Consider the following 23,464-nt stretch of genomic DNA (forward strand, 5'->3'; position numbering starts at 1 on the left):
AATTACTGTGGTGCAAGGACTTAATTTAACACCAAATGGCAGGTAGATAGTTAGCAGTCAACTTTTATATTTCTCTTTTTATTCTATCTCCATGGTTAACAGAAAGAGACAAAGAAACATTGTGGCGAAGCGTTTTTCACATGACAGGAATTCACAGTAAACAGACATGTCCTCAAGATAAACGGGTGGTATACAGCTTAACATTTACCAACCCATACAGTACTCCAATTATTTTGTGTAGGTATAAGAAAAAAAAAAGCGAAACATGCAATTAAATCAATCATTATTTGGGACCACTTGGGTCCCCAAACACAAACACAGCATTCATGGCACTCAGGATGCATCAAATAAATATTAGTTTCAGAACTATATTTATAACAAACACATGCAATTGCACAAGGGAATAAAACATCTACGAAGAACAATAACAATAACTGAAGTACAAAGCAGCGATGTAACCGAGAGAAAAGACATGAGGGTATATGAGGGTACAAAATCATATATATTCAAAGTGACATGTGCAACACACAGAGAATTATCCTAAAAAGAACAATGCATTCTAATGTTAAAATGTTTAGTATTAAAAGAAACTGCCGTTAAAAGTATATTTTAACAATATATTACTTCTCTAAAAAAAGTCTCAGATCCAGCACCAGTAACTAAGAACCAGAAAAAGGGGATGTATAAATATTATTTCCATACTAACAGGAGCATGGTCAAGAGGAACTGCATATCTATACTCCTACTGATCATTTCAACCGAACCTTAACGCCACTCTCACATCTGTAAATCAAACTTAGAAAAAAATAAGTTTGTGCTTTAGTGTTAAGATATTCCTATTTCAGTAGAAAAACAACAAAGGTCCTTTCGATAAACTCTGACCGCGGTTGTACATCCAACAATAACCCGTTGCACCTGCGCTGCGGGACGTCCGGCCTGCTCACCCAAACAGGCTGGACATCGGTCGGGTCCGTACAGGGCTGCACAGGGGCTCACCCCCCCTCACCTCGCCGCTCTCCCTGAACGAGGGGCTGTGGATGATCTGGGCGCGGCGCCGCCCGCGGTGCAGGCGGGCGTTGAGCCGACCCAGGGAGGACTTCCTCTGCAGCGCGCCCGCCTTGGGTTTGCAGCTCGCGCCGGCGTCCGGTTCCGTCGCCTCGGCCGACGGGTTCAGGAGCCTCAGCGGGTTTAGGTTGCCCGACTGGAGGGCTCTGGCTAGGCGCCACCCGCGGCCCGTCCCGCCGCCCCGGTCCGTGCCCTCTGCGTCCGTCCCGGGGGGTGCGCCGGTCGGGGAGATGGCCGCCACCACCCCCTGGTGATGGAGGTCCGCGGCCAACGGGGGCGGCAGGTACTGGATGGCCTGCTTGCCGCTGTAGTCCCGCACTTCAGTGTCCGCCTCCCAGTCTGACACGAGCGTTCGCACAACCTGTCAATCACAGGGGCGTTAACACATAAATGTTGGCCAAATAAACGATTACACATGGTGGGGGTTTGTGGTGTCTCTGATGTCGTTTTAGTCAGCGGGCCTTTCTGTGCTCTGTGCAACAGGCAGGCCTGGGCTTGTTCTTCATTAGCATGCATCAAGGGGAGTTACCAAACTCCAACACTGAAACCAACCTGAGTGTGGCAGTGCATTGCAGCCAAATGCATCGGCGTGTAACCGGAGCCGGACCTGCCGTTCACGTCCACCGGCACGGCGCTGTCGCGGGCGAAGGACAGCAGCTGGCCCAGCAGCTCCGCCTTGCCCTGCTTGGCGGCCCAGTGGAGGCAGGTGAACCCCGTGACGAAGTCCCTCTTGGAGAGCAGGCTGGGCTCCACGGCCAGCAGAGGCTGCAGGCTGTCCCACTGGCCGTCGGACGCGCACAGCATCCACTCGTGCTCCAGGGGGTCCAGGGTGACGGAGGCGCAGCAGTCCTCGTCCGTGGCCGAGGAGGAGAGCAGCGAGGCGGTGTCGCCGTCGCCCTTCACCGAGTCCCGCAGGCAGGAGGTGCGGTGGATCATGGACCTCCGCACCTGGACGGTGTGTCGACAAGAACGATGGAGAAACATGGGGGAAATCAAATGTGTATTGAACACGTAATCTGGATGAATGATGAAGACTCAACGATTAGAAGATACGTCGTGGTGCACTCCCTCAGCAATTGGAATCAGCAATTGCATAACCTGCGTTTGATGTCACTGTGGTTGGATTAACTCTGAACGTACATTCCACAATTTGTTCCTCTTTCTTCCTGCAACTCCTCTCTCTTATTGGTGCTGTCTTGCGCAACCTAGTTGAGCAGGGCATGCATAGGGCTCCAGGTTCGATTCCCAACCATGCTATGCATTGTAAGATGCTTTCAATAAAACGGCCACTAAATGGCATACATTTCCCTTTAGCTGGTAGGCATCATCGTAAATAATGGATTTCTACATGCATCCAATACATCCATCTATTTGTTTTCCATTCGTAATTATATTAGTGGATTTCAGTAGATTACTAAAGAAAAGATGTACAATACATACATACATACTCCCCTATCTAAATAGCACATATTAATATATGTGTCGCTGCTTGTGCATTTGTTTAAAAATGGGTTTCTTTACGCTAGTGAGAAGTGCACTAGAAAACGGAGTAAAGTCACGGGCTGCACCCTTAGAACCCTACCTGAGGGGAGCTGCTCATCATCAGCTCGATAAAGTTCCTGCGACTCCCCTTTGGAGTGCTGCTATCTCCCAACGTATCGAGTCCCTCCCAGGGGCTGTCTTCTGAAAGCCCGCTGGTAAGCATGGCCCGCTGGGACCCCTTGGAGATCCGACGTCCGCCTCTCACCTGACAATGGTGTCCTACTGGGTGTGCTGGGTGGTCCAGCTCACTCCCTATAGCCGGTGCTGACTCTCGCCTTCTCCTTTCTCTCATTTTTACCTCTGTGCCTGCAAAGGTGGTCGTTGTATCAGTGGCCACTTGGCCATGAGTCGATAAGGCAGGTTCTTTTGATATGGCGACCCTAGAGCTGCTGACGTGAGGTTTCGGGTTATTGTCCACGAGCACAGGGGAAGTCGGTGATTTCTCCCTTGTTTGGTCTTTATCGTTCGGGTTACCATTAAAGCAGTCATCCGAGGTCTCGTTTAAATCCACATTTGGCGCAGATGTCCTTGACAGCGAACTGTCATGCGTGTTTACGCCGTTGCCATTGCACTCCACAGCATAGACATTCGCATCGGTGCGCCTCACCGCGTCCAGACAATCCATCTTCATGCACACGAATTTCACCCCGTTCTCCACTGTCACCAATGCTACGGCGTCCACAAGACGTGAAAGGGTCTCCCGATCCTTCGTCTGCGTCGAGTCATTTTTCCAAATCAATTCGAAATGATTAATTAACTCCATATGCTCGACCCTCCCTCCGCTTTTCATCAAGAACTCCAATATTGATTGTTCAGTGCAATCAGACGCCATTTGGAAGCATGTGCAGAGCAAATTGAAAGGCAATCAAAATATGCCTGAATTACTTGACATTTGCGTTAAAAATATATATTTACTTGGCCCCACTCAGTGGTGGTGCCGATGACAGCATCTTCGTAATCCTCGTTCTCTCCTCCGAGGGTGAAATGTGTTCATGGTGGCAGACAGGGGTCGCAGTGGTGACAAAACCCTTCCACGCCCCTCTGGAAACTGGTCCGCTGAGGTGTCCATATTGGCTCCACCTTTCCCTTTAAAACCATTGAAAAAGAAATCGCTGCTGAGCCAAGATGGCTACACTTTCCAGCGATTCTGAGCTGTACCATTATGAACCAAAGGGTATAGTAGTGTATACCAAATGTATATATATTAAGAATGTTGTTGTAATAAACAAACGGGATATATTATTGAAAATTATAATACCGTATTTGATATGAAGTAAAAAAGATATACATAGATTAAGATGTATTTAAATTTGAATTACCACAAAATTATCTGGCCAACCCCCCATGGAAAGTGTACAGTGTTGTGTTCCAGGACGACCCGTGTGAACCATTTCGTATCCCAGTTATTTACACTCACTGTTTTCGTTGTTTTGCCCTGTACCCCTTGTCCTACTTAAACATAGAAACACATTTTTGTTGGCGCTATGAGTTCTTCTGATGTGGCTCGGCAACCGGTAATTTGTTTTTTGTACCCTCTCTCTATCCAATTGACAAATGAAGCCAGGCATGTTGGACAGGGTGTGTCCCCCGGCTTTCCCAGCTAACGCTAGCAGAACAAGCTAGGAAAGTGAATTTACTATAGTTTAAAGTGACTGTGAACTGTGTTTTTTAGTTTTCTTGATTATATGTGTATGGCTTGTAATTACAACTTGAATCCCTGCCATTGGCTAGACTTGTGAGTTGGTAACTTTGGTATCTATCTACAAGCTCCATAGCTAACGCCAACGCCAACTTTGAGTACATGCCAATTTTCTAAGATGCCACAGCGACAAGTTAGTCGTTTTGTCAATAGAGGGACAGTCATGGGCTATCAATTAAGTTGTGCTTTTGTATTTCTTTAAAGTCATTCATTAATAGCATTACTTAACTACCTGAATAACTGCCAGTTATTAACTGCCACTAAAAGTTATGAGTTACAATAGATAATTTACAGATTCCCCAACTGTCATGTTGCATATTCATTGTGTTGAGGAAATGTGTCCTTGTATAGGATCCGTCCCGGTCCCTCTCCCTGTCTGGCCATGTAGGTTTTGACAGCCTTCCGGACCAACTGGTTAATAAGTCTACTTGCCAGGGATTCTGCTTTAACATCCTCTGCATTGGTACTTTACACACACACACACACACACACACACACACACACACACACACACACACACACACACACACACACACACACACACACACACACACACACACACACACACACACACACACACACACACACTAACCAATCAGGAAAAGCAGCTTTGTTTGCTGCTGTTTGGACAGATTGACCTGTTACCTAAAACATAATGGATTACATAGCTACTCTGTATTATTAAGAACTAAATTAAGTGATACATTTGTTTTACATGTCTGAATACCTACCTAGATGCAAACACTATTAGACCCTTAATGAATTTCAACTTCCCAAGAATACAAACATTCATCCAATAATTTCAGGGAATCTTGATTGCTCTAACTTAATGTAAAGTTCAGCTTTTTGCCTGTTCAACCTGGTATACAGAGCTGCGGTTCTGTAATGCTATGTTGAGTTAGTTAGTTTGGCAGTGGAGAGGAGGTTTGAAACTCACTTTCTTTCTTCCCATTTACCTTCTCTTTCCCTCAGGTGAGACTGGAATTGGCAAGTCTACCTTAATGGACACTCTGTTCAACACAAACTTTGAGAACTTTGAGGCCTCCCACTTTGAGCCGCAGGTGAAGCTGCGGGCTCAGACCTACGACCTGCAGGAGAGCAACGTGCGCCTACGCCTCACTGTGGTCAACACGGTGGGCTTTGGGGACCAGATGAATAAACAGGAGAGGTGAGCTCAGGGGCTGGACACAAAGGGGGCAGGGATGCACAGAGAAACCACAATGTGGTTCTACAGTCGTTGGAGAGAACATGTTTGGAACGCATAGGGTAGAATCCCAATTAGGGAAGCGGTCATGTACAAAAAACAAAGAAAATAATTGAACCTTAAAGCTACATTCTTTTTTTTTTTTCTCAACGTGCTCTAAAACACATTCAGGCATTTGTTATCCATTGGTATATCAATTCTCGAAAATGTGTACCAATAAGCCAGGTACAGCATGATGTACTCGTATGTGCCCAAAGACAGTAATATCTAAGTATTGAAATCCTGCTGTGCAGTTACCAGCCGGTGGTGGACTACATTGATCGTCAGTTTGAGAGCTACCTGCAGGAGGAGCTGAAGATCAAGCGCTCCCTCCACAGCTACCACGACTCGCGCGTGCACGCCTGCCTCTTCTTCATCTCTCCAACAGGCCACTCTCTCAAGTCCCTTGACCTGGTCACCATGAAGAAGCTGGACAGCAAGGTAAGGATGGGAAAGATATAGCTACAGGATCACTGTTTTCCTATCTCCCAATTAGGCTTGTATGTCAGAATGCATCCACGGGTCTTTGGGAGCTGATGGTCGGCTGTTGATGCTTCAATGACTTAGGAGAGTTACATTCCAGTGCTCCTATTGTGGCGGTCATTGTGATGTGACATTGAGATGAACAAACCCTCTAGGCTAAGCAGGACATTGGAATTTGGACTATCGTCAGCTCAGTGTGGCTTTTCCATATCGAGTGTACTGTACTTTTTTAAACTCAACATACTGCTGCATTCACAAAATGCGAAAATAGCTTTATGTTCGATTTCGTGCAGGTCTCACTTTATGCCGTTCATACACAAATTGCGAGGAAAAGGTTCATAACTTTCAGAATGGGATGCCAAAGAATCTGCTCTCAGGGAAAAATACCGGTACTTCAACCCAGAAAATTGTAGCGGCCATTTATTTCAACACGTATTTGCCAAGCCTCCTGTAGACTTTAGTTTATCCGTCATTTAAAGGCAGTCCCTCCTTTGGATCCCAGCTCAGCGAGTGTTCATCCCATGCTGTGCGTCGTATCAGTTGAATAATTTTGGTCTGGCAACCCAATTATTACTCCATGGAAAGCCCGTTTTCAATTTCAACTCCAGCCCGTTGAAGATGAAACTGTTTTTCATCCTTGTTTGTATTATAGGTCTAGGGATAAAATGACGAGGCATGCCTTCTTTGTGCATCAAAAACTGATTGGGATGCGTTGGTTTTTGCCCTCGGGCTCTGTGCTTTCATTTGAGTGTTTGGAGAGGACATGGTTGCTGTGAGTGTTGTAGCCTCCGTCTGGCTTTAAGGTACAATGGGTCTGCTCCAAGTTTCAATTTGTCAAGACTAATGATGCTTTGGTGGCAATTAACGATAGCTGCCTGCTATTTACAAAGGCTTCTGTTAGTTGACTTTATGTTCATCGGTTGAGCTATGTAGCTGTCAAAAGAGGCTCCTTCTGCTGTGTAAAGCCAGTGGATCAGAGACACTGCAGTCACAAATATTTTGCAACGTATTTCATCATTTCTTAATTGTGTTGCGGCAACTTAGCTGTGTTATGGAAAGCTCTGGCCCGAACACAGTGTGTACAGTTCCGAAACACCAGCCAAAACCAGCACAGTGGATGCCAACGAACCAGATGTCAGTGTTATTTATAACCATTGTAAGCACATAGCGATGCGTGTCCATGTTTATTTCTCAGACCCTTATCATTTCAGCATAGCTTTTTTTCTTTTTTTTTCACTGTCTGTTAGAGAGGCACATTTTTGTTCACATAAAGAAAAAAGGAAACGTTCAGCTCTTGTGGTGGTCTCAGACTTTCCCAGGCTCTGTGTGTGTCTGGTGTGTATTTTCAACGTTGCTGCGAGCTCGGGCCTCCACCGTCGGTAACCCGGGGAATTAGCATGTCAATGGCTAGGAGTGAGAGCAATTGAGCGCCTCAGTCTCTCACACTAGCTGTCCCTTTGTGTCACTGTACAATTAAAGGGAGAAAGAAGGGGTTTGGGACCGGACCACTGACGGGAAAAGATACTCGCTCAGCTGGACAGTTATTGGTGTGCGTGTGTATGTATGTGTGTGTGTGTGTGTGTGTGTGTGCATGCGTGCGTGTGTCCGTGCGTGTGTGAGATGGCCGTTGCAGGTCAACAATGGACAATCACGGGGGCAGAGCGACGTCACCACACACTTAATTTATATTGCATTGACTCAACTAGGATTTTATGCCCCTATGGGTTGGAAATAGTGAGAGTCCCCCGAATTTGACACGGTACAGACTTTTGTATGCATTGCAAAACATTCACTCAACGTCAACTGAACACAGACACACAGAGTGCTGAGTTTGCGAACCGCCAGATTTCATCTATATTGCTGTCAGTGGCCACATCCAAACAATAAGTAAACAAAAAAAGTTGTTTGTAGGATACATTTGACTTTTTCTCTTTTTTTTTAACACGATTTTAAATCTTTTTTTGTTTACTCAATGTTTTGCAACTTTCATTTCGAAAAGGATTTATAATGATCATCCATTCTGCGTGTTTAATTCAAACCCGTAACGACAGAATGAGGGATATTTGGAATAGCGTGTGAAACAATGCATGCGTCTGTATTAAGGATCGACGTTTCCCCCCCCCCCGCCCGCCCCACTGCAGGTCAACATCATCCCCGTCATCGCCAAGGCGGACACCATCAGCAAGAGTGAGCTGCACAAGTTCAAGATCAAGATCATGAGCGAGCTGGTCAGCAACGGGGTCCAGATCTACCAGTTCCCGCTGGACGACGAGACCGTGGCCCAGGTCAACACTGCCATGAACGTAAGACACGCGCGCACACACCTTAACTGCAATGTCACGAGAAAGAGTGTCGGCAAACAAGAGCATACTAATGAGGGAGAGCTCAGTTTTACTTACTCTACTGAATAAGAACGATGTGTAGTTGCCAATAAATCAAACTTTAGCGATCCCATATTGCCATTTATTGCTTAACTTTCTCACTTTGTTACTATTTGATATACAAAGACATATATATGTTTGTCATGATTGTGTGATTGCCCATCTCTGACTGAAACCTGTACTTCCAATACATGATCCTGTGACGGGGCACAGAACAAATCCATGGCAATGTTAAGAACTGGTTCCCCGGCTCATCCGTACCCTAACTATTGACTTACTTATTAAAATACCTCGAGCCACACATTACTTGCATTTGGAAGGAGTGTTGCTCTGTGCTTTTAAAACCTGTGTGTGTGTGTGTGTGTGTGTGTGTGTGTGTGTGTGTGTGTGTGTGTGTGTGTGTGTGTGTGTGTGTGTGTGTGTGTGTGTGTGTGTGTGTGTGTGTGTGTGTGTGTGTGTGTGTGTGTGTGTGTGTGTGTGTGGTTCAGGTCATGGTTGTGTAAATGGGCTAGTGGTAAACTGTATGTGACACTGGGTCCGTAGGGTCTTCTGCCATTCGCCGTCGTGGGCAGCACAGAGGAGGTGTCTGTGGGCAACAAAATGGTGAAGGCTCGCCAGTACCCCTGGGGCGTTGTCCAAGGTGAGTGAGTGACAGTGGCCGGACGATATTAGGTAGTCTGTTTTTTGAAACTACAAAGTCATAGTTAAAAAAATGTGGTGCAAAAAGGACATTTGATCTCACATTTGCCCCCTTAAGTTATGGCATTTTTGCACCATTTAAGCAGATGCATTAAGAACATTAAAACAACAAAAGAAGTAATATTAGTTCAACTTAACTCGCTTGTATAATCAGTGTTTGCCTTTGATGATAAGCCATGGTTCTGTGCAAGGTGTAGAAACCTAGTTTGACATTAGATTTGACATTGTTTCCCCTGCACCACCCTTGCATGCTATCTTAATTTGTGTGTGTGCGATGCCCCCCCCCCCCCCCCAGTGGAGAACGAGACCCACTGTGACTTTGTGAAGCTGCGGGAGATGCTGATCTGCGTCAACATGGAGGACCTGCGGGAGCAGACCCACACGGCCCACTACGAGCTGTACCGCCGCTGCAAGCTGGAGGAGATGGGCTTCAAGGACACGGACCCCGAGAGCAAGCCCGTCAGGTGGGACGGTTGGACACGCGCGCATGCGCGCACACACACACACACACGCGCCCAGCCTCTCTTGCCCTTTGCTGTCATTTTCACCGTGTGTGTGTGTGTGTGTGGTTGCAGTCTGCAGGAGACCTATGAGGCCAAGCGACAGGAGTTCCTGCTGGAGCTGCAGAAGCGGGAGGAGGAGATGAGACAGATGTTTGTCCAGAGAGTCAAGGAGAAGGAGTCAGAACTGAAGGACTCTGAGAGAGAGGTAACGAGGGTGGGGGGTGAAAAACCACTTAAAAAACCAAGACCATCTGACACAGTGAGTGAAGAAGCTCAGCGTGGGGGTGACCCCGATGGGCAGATGTGATCTAACCATTTGATGTGTGTGTGTGTGTGTCTGTTTGCGTGTGCAGCTGCAGAACCGCTTCGAGCAGCTGAAGCGTCTCCACGCCGACGAGAAGGCGGCGCTGGAGGAGAAGAGGAGGCTCCTGGAGGACGACCAGAGCTCCTTCGGGAAGAGGCGCGCCGCCGCCCAGCTCCTGGCCGCCCAGAACCTCACCTCCAACGGCAAGAAGGACAAGGACCGCAAGAAGTAAGGGCAAGCCTCTCCTCTTTTTATCCACATCACACGGAGCCGACGCGCTTTTATCCACGCGATTTACGGCTGGGTTTAGCGGCGGGCGATTAAGTAGCAGATGGGGGTGGGAAACCATAGACACCGCATTGGCCTTTTGTATCGTAGGTCTGCTATTTGAGAGGCAAACATTGGCCTGTAAACATTACTACAAAATGCATTGTTCCATTGTAGTTAGCACTTTAACTTTTACATTTTTCAACAGATTTGAATGATTTTTTTATTTAGGGATTTATGATCCAAGTGGAGAAAAGTAGGATTTATTGGGTGCATAACAATGACTCATTGAAATTGTTAAAGTAAACAGGTGGTGCTTTTGTTCCACAAAAAACTCAGCTTCCCCATTGACTTTGTTTACAGGCCTGTCTTGGCCTCTCAAATGTGTCACGATGTTGATGTGTCTCAGCCAATGCACGGTCTATGTGTAGATTGCAATTGGAAACGGGCAATCCAGAGGCTTTCGGCTTCTTGGAGTGCTAGACCCGACTCACCATTAGACTAAAACTAAATGAATTCTTGCTTGCAGACATTACGGCAAAGCTATTGTGATACGCTAGAAATGCTACCGGAGACTCTTAGCTTGCTGACATTAATCTTTCTCCCTCCTTCAGCTCGGGGTTCATGTGAGGATCGCCACCATGACGGTACTCTGTACACAACCACGCAGTCCCGCAAGAGCATCTCCTCTGCCCTCATTGGCCAGTTTGTAACACTAGTCGGGAACCAAAGGATGACCACCAGTGTATGTGTGTGAGTGGGACACGTGCCAAAGTTTATTCTGTGTTTGCTTTAAGGTGTGTGATACGCCAATAATCCCGATTTTCCATATTCTTATTTTGGTGGGATTGAAACTCACTTTAAGTAATGTATTTTTATATTTATCCTTTTGTATTTACAAGAATGCTTTTTCTTTGTGTACACCTGTGTTTTTGTGATTTTTGTAAATTGTACTTTTTACCGAACCGAGTTGAGTCCTCAAAAATGGTTCCGACTGAGCACCAGTTTTTACACTAAGCCTGAGAAAATGCAGGCTCTTATGAAGTAGAGGTTGTCCCTCCTTGACAAGTTTACCTCCACTTATGTCATAGTATGAGCAATCCAATTAAAATTTAAATATTAATGCCTGAACCAAAATAGGGCCATGTTTGTTTTAAATTGAAGCTTGAGACTTCATAATATACAGCCAGGAAAAAGCGTCATATTCTCCACTTCCAGTGTGACTATTGCTAGTTACTGAAATATTCTAATTGAGTTTAAGAAGGGAAACTGGGTTCATGCCGCATGGAATTCTACCATAGTTATTTCGAGCATTTCTAATCCAATTACAGATGGGCTCTTCCCCTTGAAGTCTGTACTGCTCAGGATTGTAATACATTTTTTATATAATAACTATTTTATATATCTATAGAGTTTACCTGCCCATTAATTGTCTCTCTTGTTTCAAGAGATGGATGATATGAAAAGGAAAGAAAATATCTGGTTTTATTGAAAAACGATGGATGAAAATAAGCACTATATTAGCTTTCCGTCCTCATCTTCTTGTACTTGTGAAATGATTAAATTGAAAAATTATTCAGTTCACCTAAAGCAACAGCATTTTGCGTCAAGACCTTCCTTGTTTAAAGCAGCATTGTGTTCTGTGTGTGCAGCAGTTTGTGTAAGCCTCACACCACTGTGTCAGATTTAAGTAAAGGGTGAGTTGAACTAACATTTACTTGGAGCCAGAAGGTCCATTGTGGGTTACCATCCTCTAACACAGCCCGCACCAGGGATTGACAAGGCCCAAAACACTTCCAACTATTTCTCTAGCCCACTTTTTTTTTACCAGGCTTCATCTAAAGAACAGTGTTATTGCGAAGTAATGTTTTTCTAATGTCTGAATAAATCTTTGTATTTTTGTCACAATTTTGTTTGGTCTCCTATTCCCGTCTTCAGCTCTGATTCTCTGTTGTCTCGTTAACTCCTTTAATATTTGGTTTGAATTGGAAACCAGAGAGACTGGTCTCCCCCGTCCTGTTAAATCTCTACGTGTTCTATGTGGAAAAAAACGGTATAAATAAATCAAATGTACAGACAAGAGCGATGAACAGAAATATTTCCTCCAGGGGTACTTGTCAGTTTGATAGAGAGACTAGGCCTTATGTTTTTTTTATATTATCTAAACGATTTTCATAGACGTGAAGGATTTACATCTGGTAGGTAACAGAAATCCTACATTCATCATTTGGACTTGACATATTCTATATCCCTCAGATTTCATTGAGAAAAGCGGGAACACGGCGTACTTTGCAAGACTTTTTCGTTTTATGTATTATAAATGATTGAAACTGCTGTGCTTTTATCATGAGCCTGGAGAGATCCTGGCATTCTTATCCGCAAACTACTGTGAAATTAAACTGGATGTTATGTTTTTTTTTACGTTTCAACAATCACATATAGCAGGATTAGAGTTTAGAGTTTATTCTAATTAATTAAATGAACTACTAAATATAGGCTAAATTAAGTGAATCACATTCTGCATAACTGATATACTGTGCATCCCTATTTTCTTTGATCGATTTTGGCACATCTATTTTAGAATTTTTTTTTCAGGGCAATAGCCGACTTTACCAGTGACTCATTTCATAACGCCTACATCATCCCATGATAAAAGTGCATCTAATCTGCAACGGGGCCCTGTGTTATCAGGGGCCAATGTGTGTGTACTTAAATAGGCCTATATATATACATTTACAGATCATTTTGAATGCTGTATATACAATGTAGGTGTTATAACAAGTGTCTTTCTTTAAGCTTGATTAGCTACTTGTTTAACACTGGAAAGGAGAGATGAAGACGGATGGATATGAATAGCAAGAAACACAGAGAAAGAGCTTCTGTATAACCTATTTGAAACAAAACAAGTTAGCACCCTTACTGTACCCCCCTCTCTCTCTCTGTCCCTCCCTCTCTCTCTTTCTCTCTCTCTCGTACCGTTTAGTTAATTGTCTTAGAACACTCCCATTCAGAATGCATTGGTTTACATTTCGTTCTGTGTAACACGCAAAAAGTCGGACTATCGTGCTCTGGAACACGCTTCAATAGATTAACGTTTGTGCGCAGGAGCACGCAATCGCGTGATACCGGGTTGCAATACCATCGTGGAAGCTTTGGTCCCCCGGCAAAGGGCCTATAGTATGCGGGGAACCTTAAACATGTTCTCTCTGAAGCTCTTTGCCCTTCATCCGCCTCTGAAGATCATTGGCAGTCTTCCAGGCAGGTGGGGCGCATGAGTGCCAGCGGGCTGACTTGGAGGAATGCTGATCGATTATGCGCAGCAGCTGGTCCACCAGACCGTTGGGGTCAGTTGTAACAAGAGATGGGAAGAGATGATTAACTGCGAGCGTGAAATATTTCGCATCGGACGAGAAAAAAGTGAGAATAAAGAGGGATTCACGGCGTGAATATGCGCGCAGATGTTTAGGTGCAATACAAACGCGTGTGGGTGGTCGTACAAAGAACAGACTTTGGTTGGGTTCTTCATGTGCAGCGTTCAAAGCTGTTTGCTTGTTGTCTTGAACACACTGATATAACTTTGTGCATTGTTTACACCTATGAGTTGTCATCGCCGCCTTGCACACAAACATGCACATGCACACCCCCCCTCCCCCCAACATACACACATGCACGTAAATTTGCACACACACATCAGCCACTCCATCTTTTGGCGAGTCACTCTAAATGCAAATAGAGGTGATTACTGGTGATGGACAGGCGGGGCAGACAGGCTCCGCTGTGACTCCCCTCCCAGTGACAGAGGGAGTGGCTGCCAGGCAGAGATGAGCTTGTCATTTAGGTGCACCGCTCTTGACACTATGAAATGACCAATTACCAAAGCGAGTCCAAGCCCAAATTCGGGAGAGCCGGAGCAAGGTGCAGGCGGGCGGGCTCCTGCCAGCACACAGGCAGGGGGAGGAGGGTCGATGATGACACAGGGGAACATGGATAGAACCGGGACAGCGGGGTAAAGTAGGGAAAAGGGGTGTAAAGAGGGTGAGCAAGGGAGGAAGCATGAAGCATGGTTGAAGGAGCATCGAAACTTTCAAACCACACATAAATCATTTTACATACCTGATCTTTTCTTGCCACTGTTTGTGAATTCTGCATGGGTCTCCAATCTGTGATGTTTCTATATAGGCCTGACACTTTGCACCACAGTGCATTGACTTTTGGGGATGAAAGCTAAAGTCCAAAGTCTATATAAGAGTGGCCTTCCTTAGGGTGTTGAAGGTTAAAGCGCTGCTTCACTTTTACTTATTAAGCCATATTTAAATGTACAGCTCCCACACAGTAGGCCTACTTTTTTATTTTTTATAATACTTGAAATGACTTTGAAAGAATGATGGTGCGAGAGAGAGAGAGAGAGAGAGAGAGAGAGAGAGAGAGAGAGAGAGAGAGAGAGAGAGAGAGAGAGAGAGAGAGAGAGAGAGAGAGAGAGAGAGAGAGAGAGAGAGAGAGAGAGAGAGAGAGAGAGAGAAGAAAAATAACAAATTGTCGGTCATTCCATTTTTCTGAGAGAGAAACACATTCACAAAGACATCTGTGCAAATGTTTCGTATTTTTTTTAAACAAAGGCATTTATTGCGAAAAATGCACTTGACATGAAAAAAACCCCATCAAAGCAACCACGGGTCATCAGTACAAGACGATGTAAAATGATCACATGGTATCCAGAGCACCAGGTGTCACCAGTGCAGAGCATGAACTTCAACGGCACAAAAGGCCTATAAATATTCTGCACAATATATAACTTTTTTTTATATTTATATATATATATATATATATATATTTATCTATATATATATAATTCTGGATAGTATCTTTTTTTATTATTTTCTTTCAGCTGCAGTTCGATCCATCAACCAACCGACAAACCGGTCCGTGGCAGGCGGTCCGTGATTTCGTTGGGTCACGCTGCATCGTCACGCCTCTCGCCAAGTCGTCCTGTAGAGCTACATTAAGAGGGTCAGTCCGGCGTCCCATTCCACGCATATGGTTACATACTCCAGCAAAACAAGTATCCATAGGAACAAATATGGCCAACATCTATCAAAGATGGCATGGTGAAGGCTCTGCTGTCAAGAATTACCAAAGAAGAAGAAGAAGAGAATAGCGCTGTCATGAGGTTTTTCTACACATGGACCATGGCATGTCTCACCCCCCCTTACATCCAATACATTATTTGAGGATTGTAAAAAAAAAAATGCATAAAAAAACTGAAACTGGCACTATGTAATTTTTGCCATGAGCAGCCTCTGGTGGATTGAGTTGTAGCAGTTTTAACTATATAAAAAGGGTTAGGGTTAGGTGTGTTGGGGAAATCCCTGGTTGGATTGACTCGTGGACATGCCACGTTTATTCTAGACAAACTTTCTAGCCAAGATATTATTTAATGGAGTAAAAGCCTACAGCTGAAAAGTTACATAGTGCAGCTTTAACCAACGAATGCCCTTATTAAATGACTGGTATCACTCGTGAGCAACACAACTGGCAGATGAAAAGATCCACTGCAACGCAGTCAATGTTGTACCCCACAAGATGCTATGACCTTAAAATACATGTCCTTCTGTCATGGTCCCTCGCGGCATCCACGCAAGGTGGTTAGAGAACGACGCAGAAAAAAACACTTGGCCTCTCATTCAATTGTTGTTTGACTTGTGCTTCAAAGTCGGGCTTCCGAGAAACAATTCAAAGACAAATCAGGGATGTCAGCGAATGAGTTCTGCATCTATGCCTGAGAGATAGAAAATCTGAGATCAAGAAGGACAGCGGAATACTTCATTTGGTGCAGAGTAGGAGAGAGAAGGAACAAACAACGGCTGGCTTTTCACAACAAGTCAACATCAACACACAACAAAAATATATCACGTGGATTCACAGACACAACCAGCTGGCGGGCCATGGTCCAACTATTATGAACGCTGAGTGTGCTCTTGTGCGCGTGTGTGTCAAGTGTGCGTATAGGCTTTGTGCTGACCTTAACACTATTCCAGACTCAAATTTTAATGTGTGCAGAGTAGGTATGTGCTTGGACTATATTGAAGTTTCTGCAGGAGGGGGAGCTGTAACCTAAAGGGAGTTAATGTCTGGGCTCAGTTGCTACTGCTTGTTGTTATTACCCAGACCCTTGTGGTTTTTTCCTGAATACATGCAAAGCGCTTTCAATGAGCCTGGTATTTTATCGATTAAAGGAATAGCTCCTGATTTGAACAAACCAAGTTTGTCCCTCCACCCTGGCCTTTCCCAAGATGCAAAGCTTCCCGATGTGGCACATGGGGAGTTTTGCTGATCTGTGTCCCTGCTCTTTGCGATTCATTTGTGTGTAACAAGAAGGATGTTAAATAAAGTAATTTCTTTTGTATTATGTTATTACTGAAGAAGGAATATTTCTCCTGCCACATTTGCAAATTCGGTAGAAAAGTCAAAACTGCACACCAAGCTAATTGACGGAGGTAAAAAACAAAAGTACCCAAAAATACATGGTACGGGAATTTATGGGTTATCAACTGCCTTAAAATATTATTGAAGCAGTCAGATTACGTATATTATTGTGCATGTGGGACCAAGGACAAGCACCAAACGGTAAAAAAAAATCGAACAAATATCTGGCTGATGACTGGTTAACCAGTAAGCAGATTGGTGCTTTCTTAGTTTATGTGCTTGTGTGTGTGTGTGTGCTTTGCAGAGCATTATTTTAAACATCTGTGTGTTTAGCTCAGATAACTCTAGTGTGCTTAGCCAATGAGGATAATTTATTCACTTTCAACTGGCAGTTTGTACAATAAGAATTGAGTGTGCTTTGCCAATAAACTGCCCGATTGGGAATTCACATTTTGGTCTCTTGCTGGTTCAGCAGAAAATGCATCTAAAAGTTAGATTTAGTCCGGAGGCAATAAACAAAGTGTGTTGTTAAAGTTTGACTGCTCACTTGCTGGTATCCAATTGCCACCTCTGGTAGCTGTCGCATGGCTGGGTATTATGACACACGCACCCGCGCACACACACACACACACACACACACACACACACACACACACACACACACACACACACACAAATACAGACACCCAGTGCCATAAAAATGTGTTTATGCACGCATGCACATACACAAAACCACACTTGCGTACACCCACACACACAAGTAAGAAATGAACATGACACTTGCTGTGCTTTGATTTCCATGGCAAATAAAGTGAGATAGCAAAAAGCGATAGAGAGAGAGAGAGAAATAAATAGAGAGCAGGAGCTGGGCGGGAGGTCTGTAAATGGACCCCCCCCCCCCCAACATTCAGGGGACAGAAATCAGGACTCACGGACGCGGCTCATGAACGCACATCGAAGCGGTACAACCCAACGACTTGTTTCAGGTAGAGGTGGTCAGAGGATAGCCCAAGCGGGGGGGGGGGGGGGGGGGAGGAGGAGGAGGGGGGGGGGGGGGGGGGGGAGGAGGAGGGTGGGGGGGAGGAGGAGGAGGGGGGGGGGGGGGAGGAGGAGGGGGGGGGGAGGGGGGCATGGTGGACCGGGTCCTAACAAGATGGCAGTCACAGGGTGTCTCAGACCTCGAGAGACGATCCAATCTCAAAACCACCGTACACTGCACAGAACAGGGTGCCCACACAGGCATCGACAGGGCGACCACACACACCCGTTGAGCTGGTTAACATTTCGGTAAAAAAAGAAGAGAAAATGTTATTTTTCGGAAATTTTCGGAAAATGTCCTTTTGTGAAATTCCAGACTTATTTCCCAGTTGATTTTTTTAAGACACGGCGGGATCGTGAACTATTATTTCACCAGCATTCACGTCAGCCCAGGGTGGGAGGTTTCCAAACGCTTTCATAGAAAACAGAGACGGTGGAGGAGGGTGGGGGGGTGGTTGGGTATGGGGGGGAGGGTGGATGTCCTGCCTTCAGAGTCTGTGCATCCTTTGGGGGGCCGATAATGTTAACAGCCCCGATAATGTTAACAGCCAGGGGGGTCCTCAGTGTGTGTCAGACGGCCACTGTCACACAGCTGCTCTGCTGTGTGTGAGTGAGTGGGATTGTGTGAGTGTGTTCTGCCTCTTCTGGCTGTGGTGAGGCAGAGCGAGATAAGAGCTTGTATTAATCTCCCGCGTCTCTTTGTGTGCTTCCATGTTTGTTTTCCCTGTACATCTACAGGTGTTGTTATGTATTCATGTTTGTACTTGAGAATTTGTGAAGTCTAGGTATGTGTGTGTGTGTGTGTGTGTGTGTGCATATGATTCTTGTTGTTTATCGGGCATCTGTGTTAGTGTGTATTTGTGTGTATGTGTGTGCTCTGATCTTGTCTGTGTGTGTGCATGTGTACATCTTCGTGGGTGTGCGTATATTCTTATTTATCAGGCATCTGTGTGAGTGTGTGTTTGTGTGCTCTTATCTTGTCTGTGTGTGTGTGTGTGTGTGTGTGTGTGTGTGTGTGTGTGTGTGTGTGTGTGTGTGTGTGTGTGTGTGTGTGTGTGTGTGTGTGTGTGTGTGTGTGTGGTGTATGCACGTGTGTACATCTTCATGTATAAGTGTGCATATTATTCTTAACGTTTATCAGGCATCTTTGTGAGTGTGTGTGTGTGTGTGTATGTGTGTGGTCTGATCTTGTTTGTGTGTGTTCGTTCGTTTGTGCCGTGTGCTTGCTAGACAGAGTGTGCGTGATAAACAGTTTTTTTTGTTTGCCTGCTCCCCCCCCCCGCGTCCTCCCCCCGCCCACCCCAACCCCAGCCAATCAGAAGCTCTCCACGAAGCTGCCGGGGAAGAGGCCGGTGCGGCCGGTGCGCTGCAGGGTGCCCTTGTACCAGCCGTCGTCGCGCCGCTTGTGGACGAACACCACGTCGCCCTCCCGCAGCTCGATCTCCGCCTCGCTCTGGGGAGGGTAGGGCACCACCACTCGGTACCTGAGGGGGGGGGGGGGGGGAGAGAATGAGGCAGAGAGAGAGAGAGAGAGAGAGAGAGAGAGAGAGAGAGAGAGAGAGAGAGAGAGAGAGAGAGAGAGAGAGAGAGAGAGAGAGAGAGAGAGAGAGAGAGAGAGAGAGACACAGAGTGGGAGAGAGAGAGAGACAGAGTGGGAGAGAGAGAGAGACAGAGAGGGAGAGAGAGAGAGAGACGGAGACAGAGACAGAGACAGAGACAGAGATTTGATTATGTCTAAAGCATCAAAAAAAGTAACCGCTTTATGTTGCTCTGTGTGTGTGTGTGTGTGTGTGTGTGTGTGTGTGTGTGTGTGTGTGTGTGTGTGTGTGTGTGTGTGTGTGTGTCTGTGTGTGTGTGTGTGTGTGTGCGTGTGTGTGTGCGTGTGTGTGTGTGTGTGCGCGTGCGCGCGCGCGCGTGCATGCGTGCGTGTCACGTGCGCTGACGGACCTCTCCCGGGACAGGGGCTTGGTCTCGGGCCGCAGGGCCAGCAGTGCGCCGCCGCAGCGCGCCGTGGCCGGCGACATGGGGAAGGTGGTGTCCAGCGAGCCCGACTTCCTGTGAAGGGGCTCCAGGCCCGCGGCGCCGCCCGTCTCGCTCTCGATGGGGCAGGAGCCCGCCCGGCCCAGGGACTCCAGGGAGCAGTGGCCCGAGGCGGAGGAGGCGTGGTGTTGGTGGTGGTGGTGGTGGAGGTGGAGCAGGTGGTGGGCGTGGCCCGAGGACGACGGCGTGCGGGGCTCGTGGGTCGGCGGGGAGGACGGCGTGGAGCGCGACTTCTTCTTGGCCGCCGCCCCGGACAGCAGCTTCAGCAGACCCCCCGCCTTCTTCTCCTTCTGCAGGACCGAGAGGGAGGGAGGGGGAGAGAGAGAGAGAGGGGGGGAGGGAGGGAGGGGGAGAGAGAGAGAGAGAGAGAGAGAGTCATTTTTATTCTTTGCAAAGCACTTTGTTAAAGGCACCCAGTGCAACTTTCGAGGCTTAAAAATAAACATTCAATTTCTCGTCTTTTTTACACGTAGTAAGTTTCAATAACTCCATACCATTACATACCGACATTTAAGCAGCAAAGATGAGACGTCGTTGTGTGGTGAGAACTGATACAAAATCGATAACAACAACAATGCCGCCATTTTCTTTATTTTTTGTAACCTACAATAAATAAAGCAGGCTTCCAGTCAATGGAAAAATGGCTTCTCCCCACCGGCGATTGTTGTTGTTTACGATTTTCTATCAGTTCTCACCACACAACGACGTCTCATCTTTGCTCCTTGAATGTCGATATGTAATGGTATGGAGTTATTGAAACTTACTACGTGTAAAAAAGACTAGAAATTGAATGTTTATTTTTCATTGAATGTTTACATAAAGTTGCACTGGGTGCCTTTAACCTGGTTTTGAAATGGTTATTATAATTGGTATTATTATAAAGTCTGTAAGGATTCATTTTCTTCTTCATTCATCAAAAGGCTTTAAAGGTTGGACCGGGTCCGTTTGAGCAGGAGGGGGTTCTGTTTGGAACCAGACCGCACAGTTCCTAAAGAGGGGAACACCTCTTGATCCCATGCCTGCTGAGACACACACTGTCTGGTGGAGAACCAGGTGCAGCCTCAGAACCGGGTAGAAGGATTCTTTTTGAGGGATTTTCTCAAATGCAGTTCAGAAACACGCCACTGGAGGGAGATATGGGCTAGATTGAAAATGCATGTGAATGACATAAATACATGTTTGAGTCATACTGTATCAGAGTGTGCTTCCCTCTGCTTAAATAGAGAATTGAATAACTGCCAATTATCTGTGCAATTCATGATGAAAGGACCACCTCAACACACGCACACGCACACACACACACACACACACACACACACACACACACACACACACACACACACACACACACACACACACACACACACACACACACACACACATCCGTTAGACATACTTCAACACCAGCTAGAAATACTACCTTTCTAAAACGACTTTTGTAGAACAACCATTCAGAAGCGCAAGGTAGTTCTCAAAGGTAGGATTCAAAACCCCCAGCAACAGTAAGTGTACATGCGTATGTGTGTACGTGTATGTGTATGTGTGTATACATGCGTGCGTGCCTGTGTGTGAGTGCAACGTGGTGGCAGGCGTCCAGGCAAAGCGCTAGAGCCGCTGTTGCCGTCTTATCGTGCCCAGCGTGCACAGATTATCCGCGGCCGGGTGTACGCCAGACAGTCATCATCGCGCTTCATCGTGCCATCTCTCGCTCGGTCCACAGGCCTCTATCTGCTCTCATCCAACACACTCAGCCAGAACTAAACCCCATTTACAACGTTTATATATATATATATATATATATATATATATATATATACACACACATAAGTATGTATTGTTACGTATAGTTAAAAAGTGGAAGTGTGTCAGGTATAACAGGTATAACAGCCTACATGTCCATACTCAATTCCAAGTACAAAAAACACCACACGTTAATAAGCAGCAGAATCCAAACATGATGAAACCCTGATTCAACACCAAAGTTACGCTGTATAGGCTTCTCCAAGCCTGCTGTGAATGTGGCCTCAGGTGATTGGGATTCTGAATATGTGTGGGGGGGCAGGGTCTCCAGCTGTGTGTGTGGATGCCATCCTATCACGAGCCCCGGACGAGTTTTAAGTTAGGATGTGTAGAGCGCAGGGGTTGGTCGATGTGTGAAGTTTGAGGAAGGTGCCCAACTTGTGGAAGGTATGTGATTTGATTATATTGCGTTGCTTCGAGGGCACTTGAGATGTGTCTTCACCTGAAAGGCGGATACGTCTCTACCAAGAATCATGACGCAAAAGCAGACTTTCGTATGCTTACAAATCGGATACCCGCTGATGTGTCTGGGAAAGGGGAAGTAGTCGTGTTGCAGGGGAAGAGACTTGTAAACATGTGCTACATGGATAGATGAGGCGCTACTGTAAACAAACCTGACCGGAGAATCAATCACATTAAAATCGCAAACAGTTTTTCTCTAAGCTGTGAAATGTGATTGATGAAGCTTCCAATCGCAGGGGGATGACAAAAAAAGAGAAAAAAAGAAAAAGACAAACAAAAAGATTATATGCGTATTCAGGCTGTTTTTGTAAGAAGGAATTTACAACCTAAGCCTCTTCGAAGCTCTGGCTTCCGGAACAAACTCAAAGCAGAGCAGCTTCTCTCGAGAAGTCCTTTTAAAACTAATTCAAATTCCTACGTCTGGGTTCAAAGATTAAGTGTGGCAAAGTTTCCTTCAGAGATATTATATACATATACATATATATATATATATATATATATATATACACATATATACATATATTTAGTTGTATATTTTGATTACATTTAAATGTTTCATTCACATTAACATTGCCTTGACTCACATTGTGTCTTCAGACATATTCTCTGTATATATTAATCTAGTATTCAACTTGACTCCCATTTCAACTTTTCTACATCCTTTTTAATGCTTCCTCCGGTCCAGTTCTGTACGTTATGTTGAGCCTGTGACTGGCGGGATTCCCGTCTGGGATTAATAAAGCAGCATCTGGATCTAGATCTAGATCCACACACACATATTCCCATCACTAGAAACGCGACAAGTGTCGGGCCTCCCATGATCCCCCTTGGCACAGAGCCAGGTCTACAGGCTGAACCCAACAGGGGGTCCGAGCGTCACTACCTTCTCTGGCTTGGCAGTGATGGTGGCCCCGGGGGACGAGGGCGAGGGGCCGGCCGACTCGCAGCCGTTCAGCAGGGCCGCCGAGGCGTTGGGCGGGGTCAGGCAGGCCAGGGGGAGCAGCGGGTGGCGGGCGGCCGGGGACGAGAGCGGCGAGGGCCCCGGGGACGTGGTGCACGCCATGGAGAGCGGGCGGGGCCCCGGCGAGCCGCCGTGCTGCTGCGCGCGGCACGGGGAGGCGCAGGAGCTCTGGGGCCGCAGCGGCAGGGGCGACACCCCTCCACCGGGGGGGCGCTCGGGGCTGCCGGCAGGGGGGCTGTGTACTGAGGAGAGAGAGAGAGACAAGCACACACACGCACGCACACACACACACACACACACAGACAGACACACACAGACACACACACACACACACACACACACACACACACTCAGACACTTAGTCACGTGCATCTGTTGCCATATTCCTCATCGTCTATGTTCCTCTCTTTCTCTTCTATTACGCTGGGTCAGTTCATTGGACACCTGCTGTACTCACTCACTCCACGTTTCCCTTGCCCATTGAGGAAACGTAGCATTCAGGTGTATTGCCCTATTGGATGTGTTGCCTGTAAAGCCCTCTACGAGACTTTAAT

At 46.2% G+C, this 23,464-nt stretch overlaps 3 protein-coding genes across 5 annotated transcripts in view; 1 reads left to right on the forward strand and 2 right to left on the reverse strand.

Annotated features, from left to right (window-relative positions):
• Positions 1-59: 59 nt before the first annotated feature.
• Positions 60-3,683, reverse strand: sowahca (sosondowah ankyrin repeat domain family Ca). Its single transcript, XM_060039736.1, has 3 exons — positions 2,648-3,683; positions 1,618-2,013; positions 60-1,426 (listed from the first exon to the last, which is right to left on the reverse strand). The coding sequence occupies exons 1-3, from the start codon at positions 3,437-3,439 to the stop codon at positions 941-943; spliced, it is 1,674 nt and encodes a 557-aa protein (XP_059895719.1). The 5' UTR covers positions 3,440-3,683; the 3' UTR covers positions 60-940.
• Positions 3,684-3,955: 272 nt separating this feature from the next.
• septin10 (septin 10) lies at positions 3,956-12,094 on the forward strand. Of its 2 annotated transcripts, none has more exons than XM_060039783.1 (10): positions 3,956-4,121; positions 4,658-4,769; positions 5,279-5,474; positions 5,804-5,990; positions 8,174-8,335; positions 8,957-9,053; positions 9,408-9,576; positions 9,688-9,820; positions 9,969-10,153; positions 10,801-12,094. In XM_060039783.1, the coding sequence occupies exons 1-9, from the start codon at positions 4,092-4,094 to the stop codon at positions 10,149-10,151; spliced, it is 1,269 nt and encodes a 422-aa protein (XP_059895766.1). In that variant the 5' UTR covers positions 3,956-4,091; the 3' UTR covers positions 10,152-10,153; positions 10,801-12,094. The 2 variants fall into 2 exon arrangements, with proteins under 2 accessions (XP_059895766.1, XP_059895765.1); XM_060039782.1 differs by having other exon boundaries at positions 9,969-10,147.
• Positions 12,095-18,659: 6,565 nt separating this feature from the next.
• sh3rf1 (SH3 domain containing ring finger 1) overlaps positions 18,660-23,464 on the reverse strand; it is a 25,517-nt gene continuing 20,712 nt past the window's right edge. For both annotated transcript variants that reach the window (XM_060039935.1, XM_060039936.1), the window contains 3 exons: positions 22,833-23,152; positions 19,595-19,977; positions 18,660-19,131 (listed from right to left, as the gene is read on the reverse strand). In XM_060039935.1, the coding sequence (XP_059895918.1) occupies positions 18,963-19,131; positions 19,595-19,977; positions 22,833-23,152 (872 nt within the window). In that variant the 3' untranslated portion in view covers positions 18,660-18,962. The remainder of the gene's footprint in view (positions 19,132-19,594; positions 19,978-22,832; positions 23,153-23,464) is intronic.

Source organism: Gadus macrocephalus, chromosome 20 (assembly GCF_031168955.1).
Source record: "Gadus macrocephalus chromosome 20, ASM3116895v1".
Classification (NCBI taxonomy): Eukaryota; Metazoa; Chordata; class Actinopteri; order Gadiformes; family Gadidae; genus Gadus; species Gadus macrocephalus.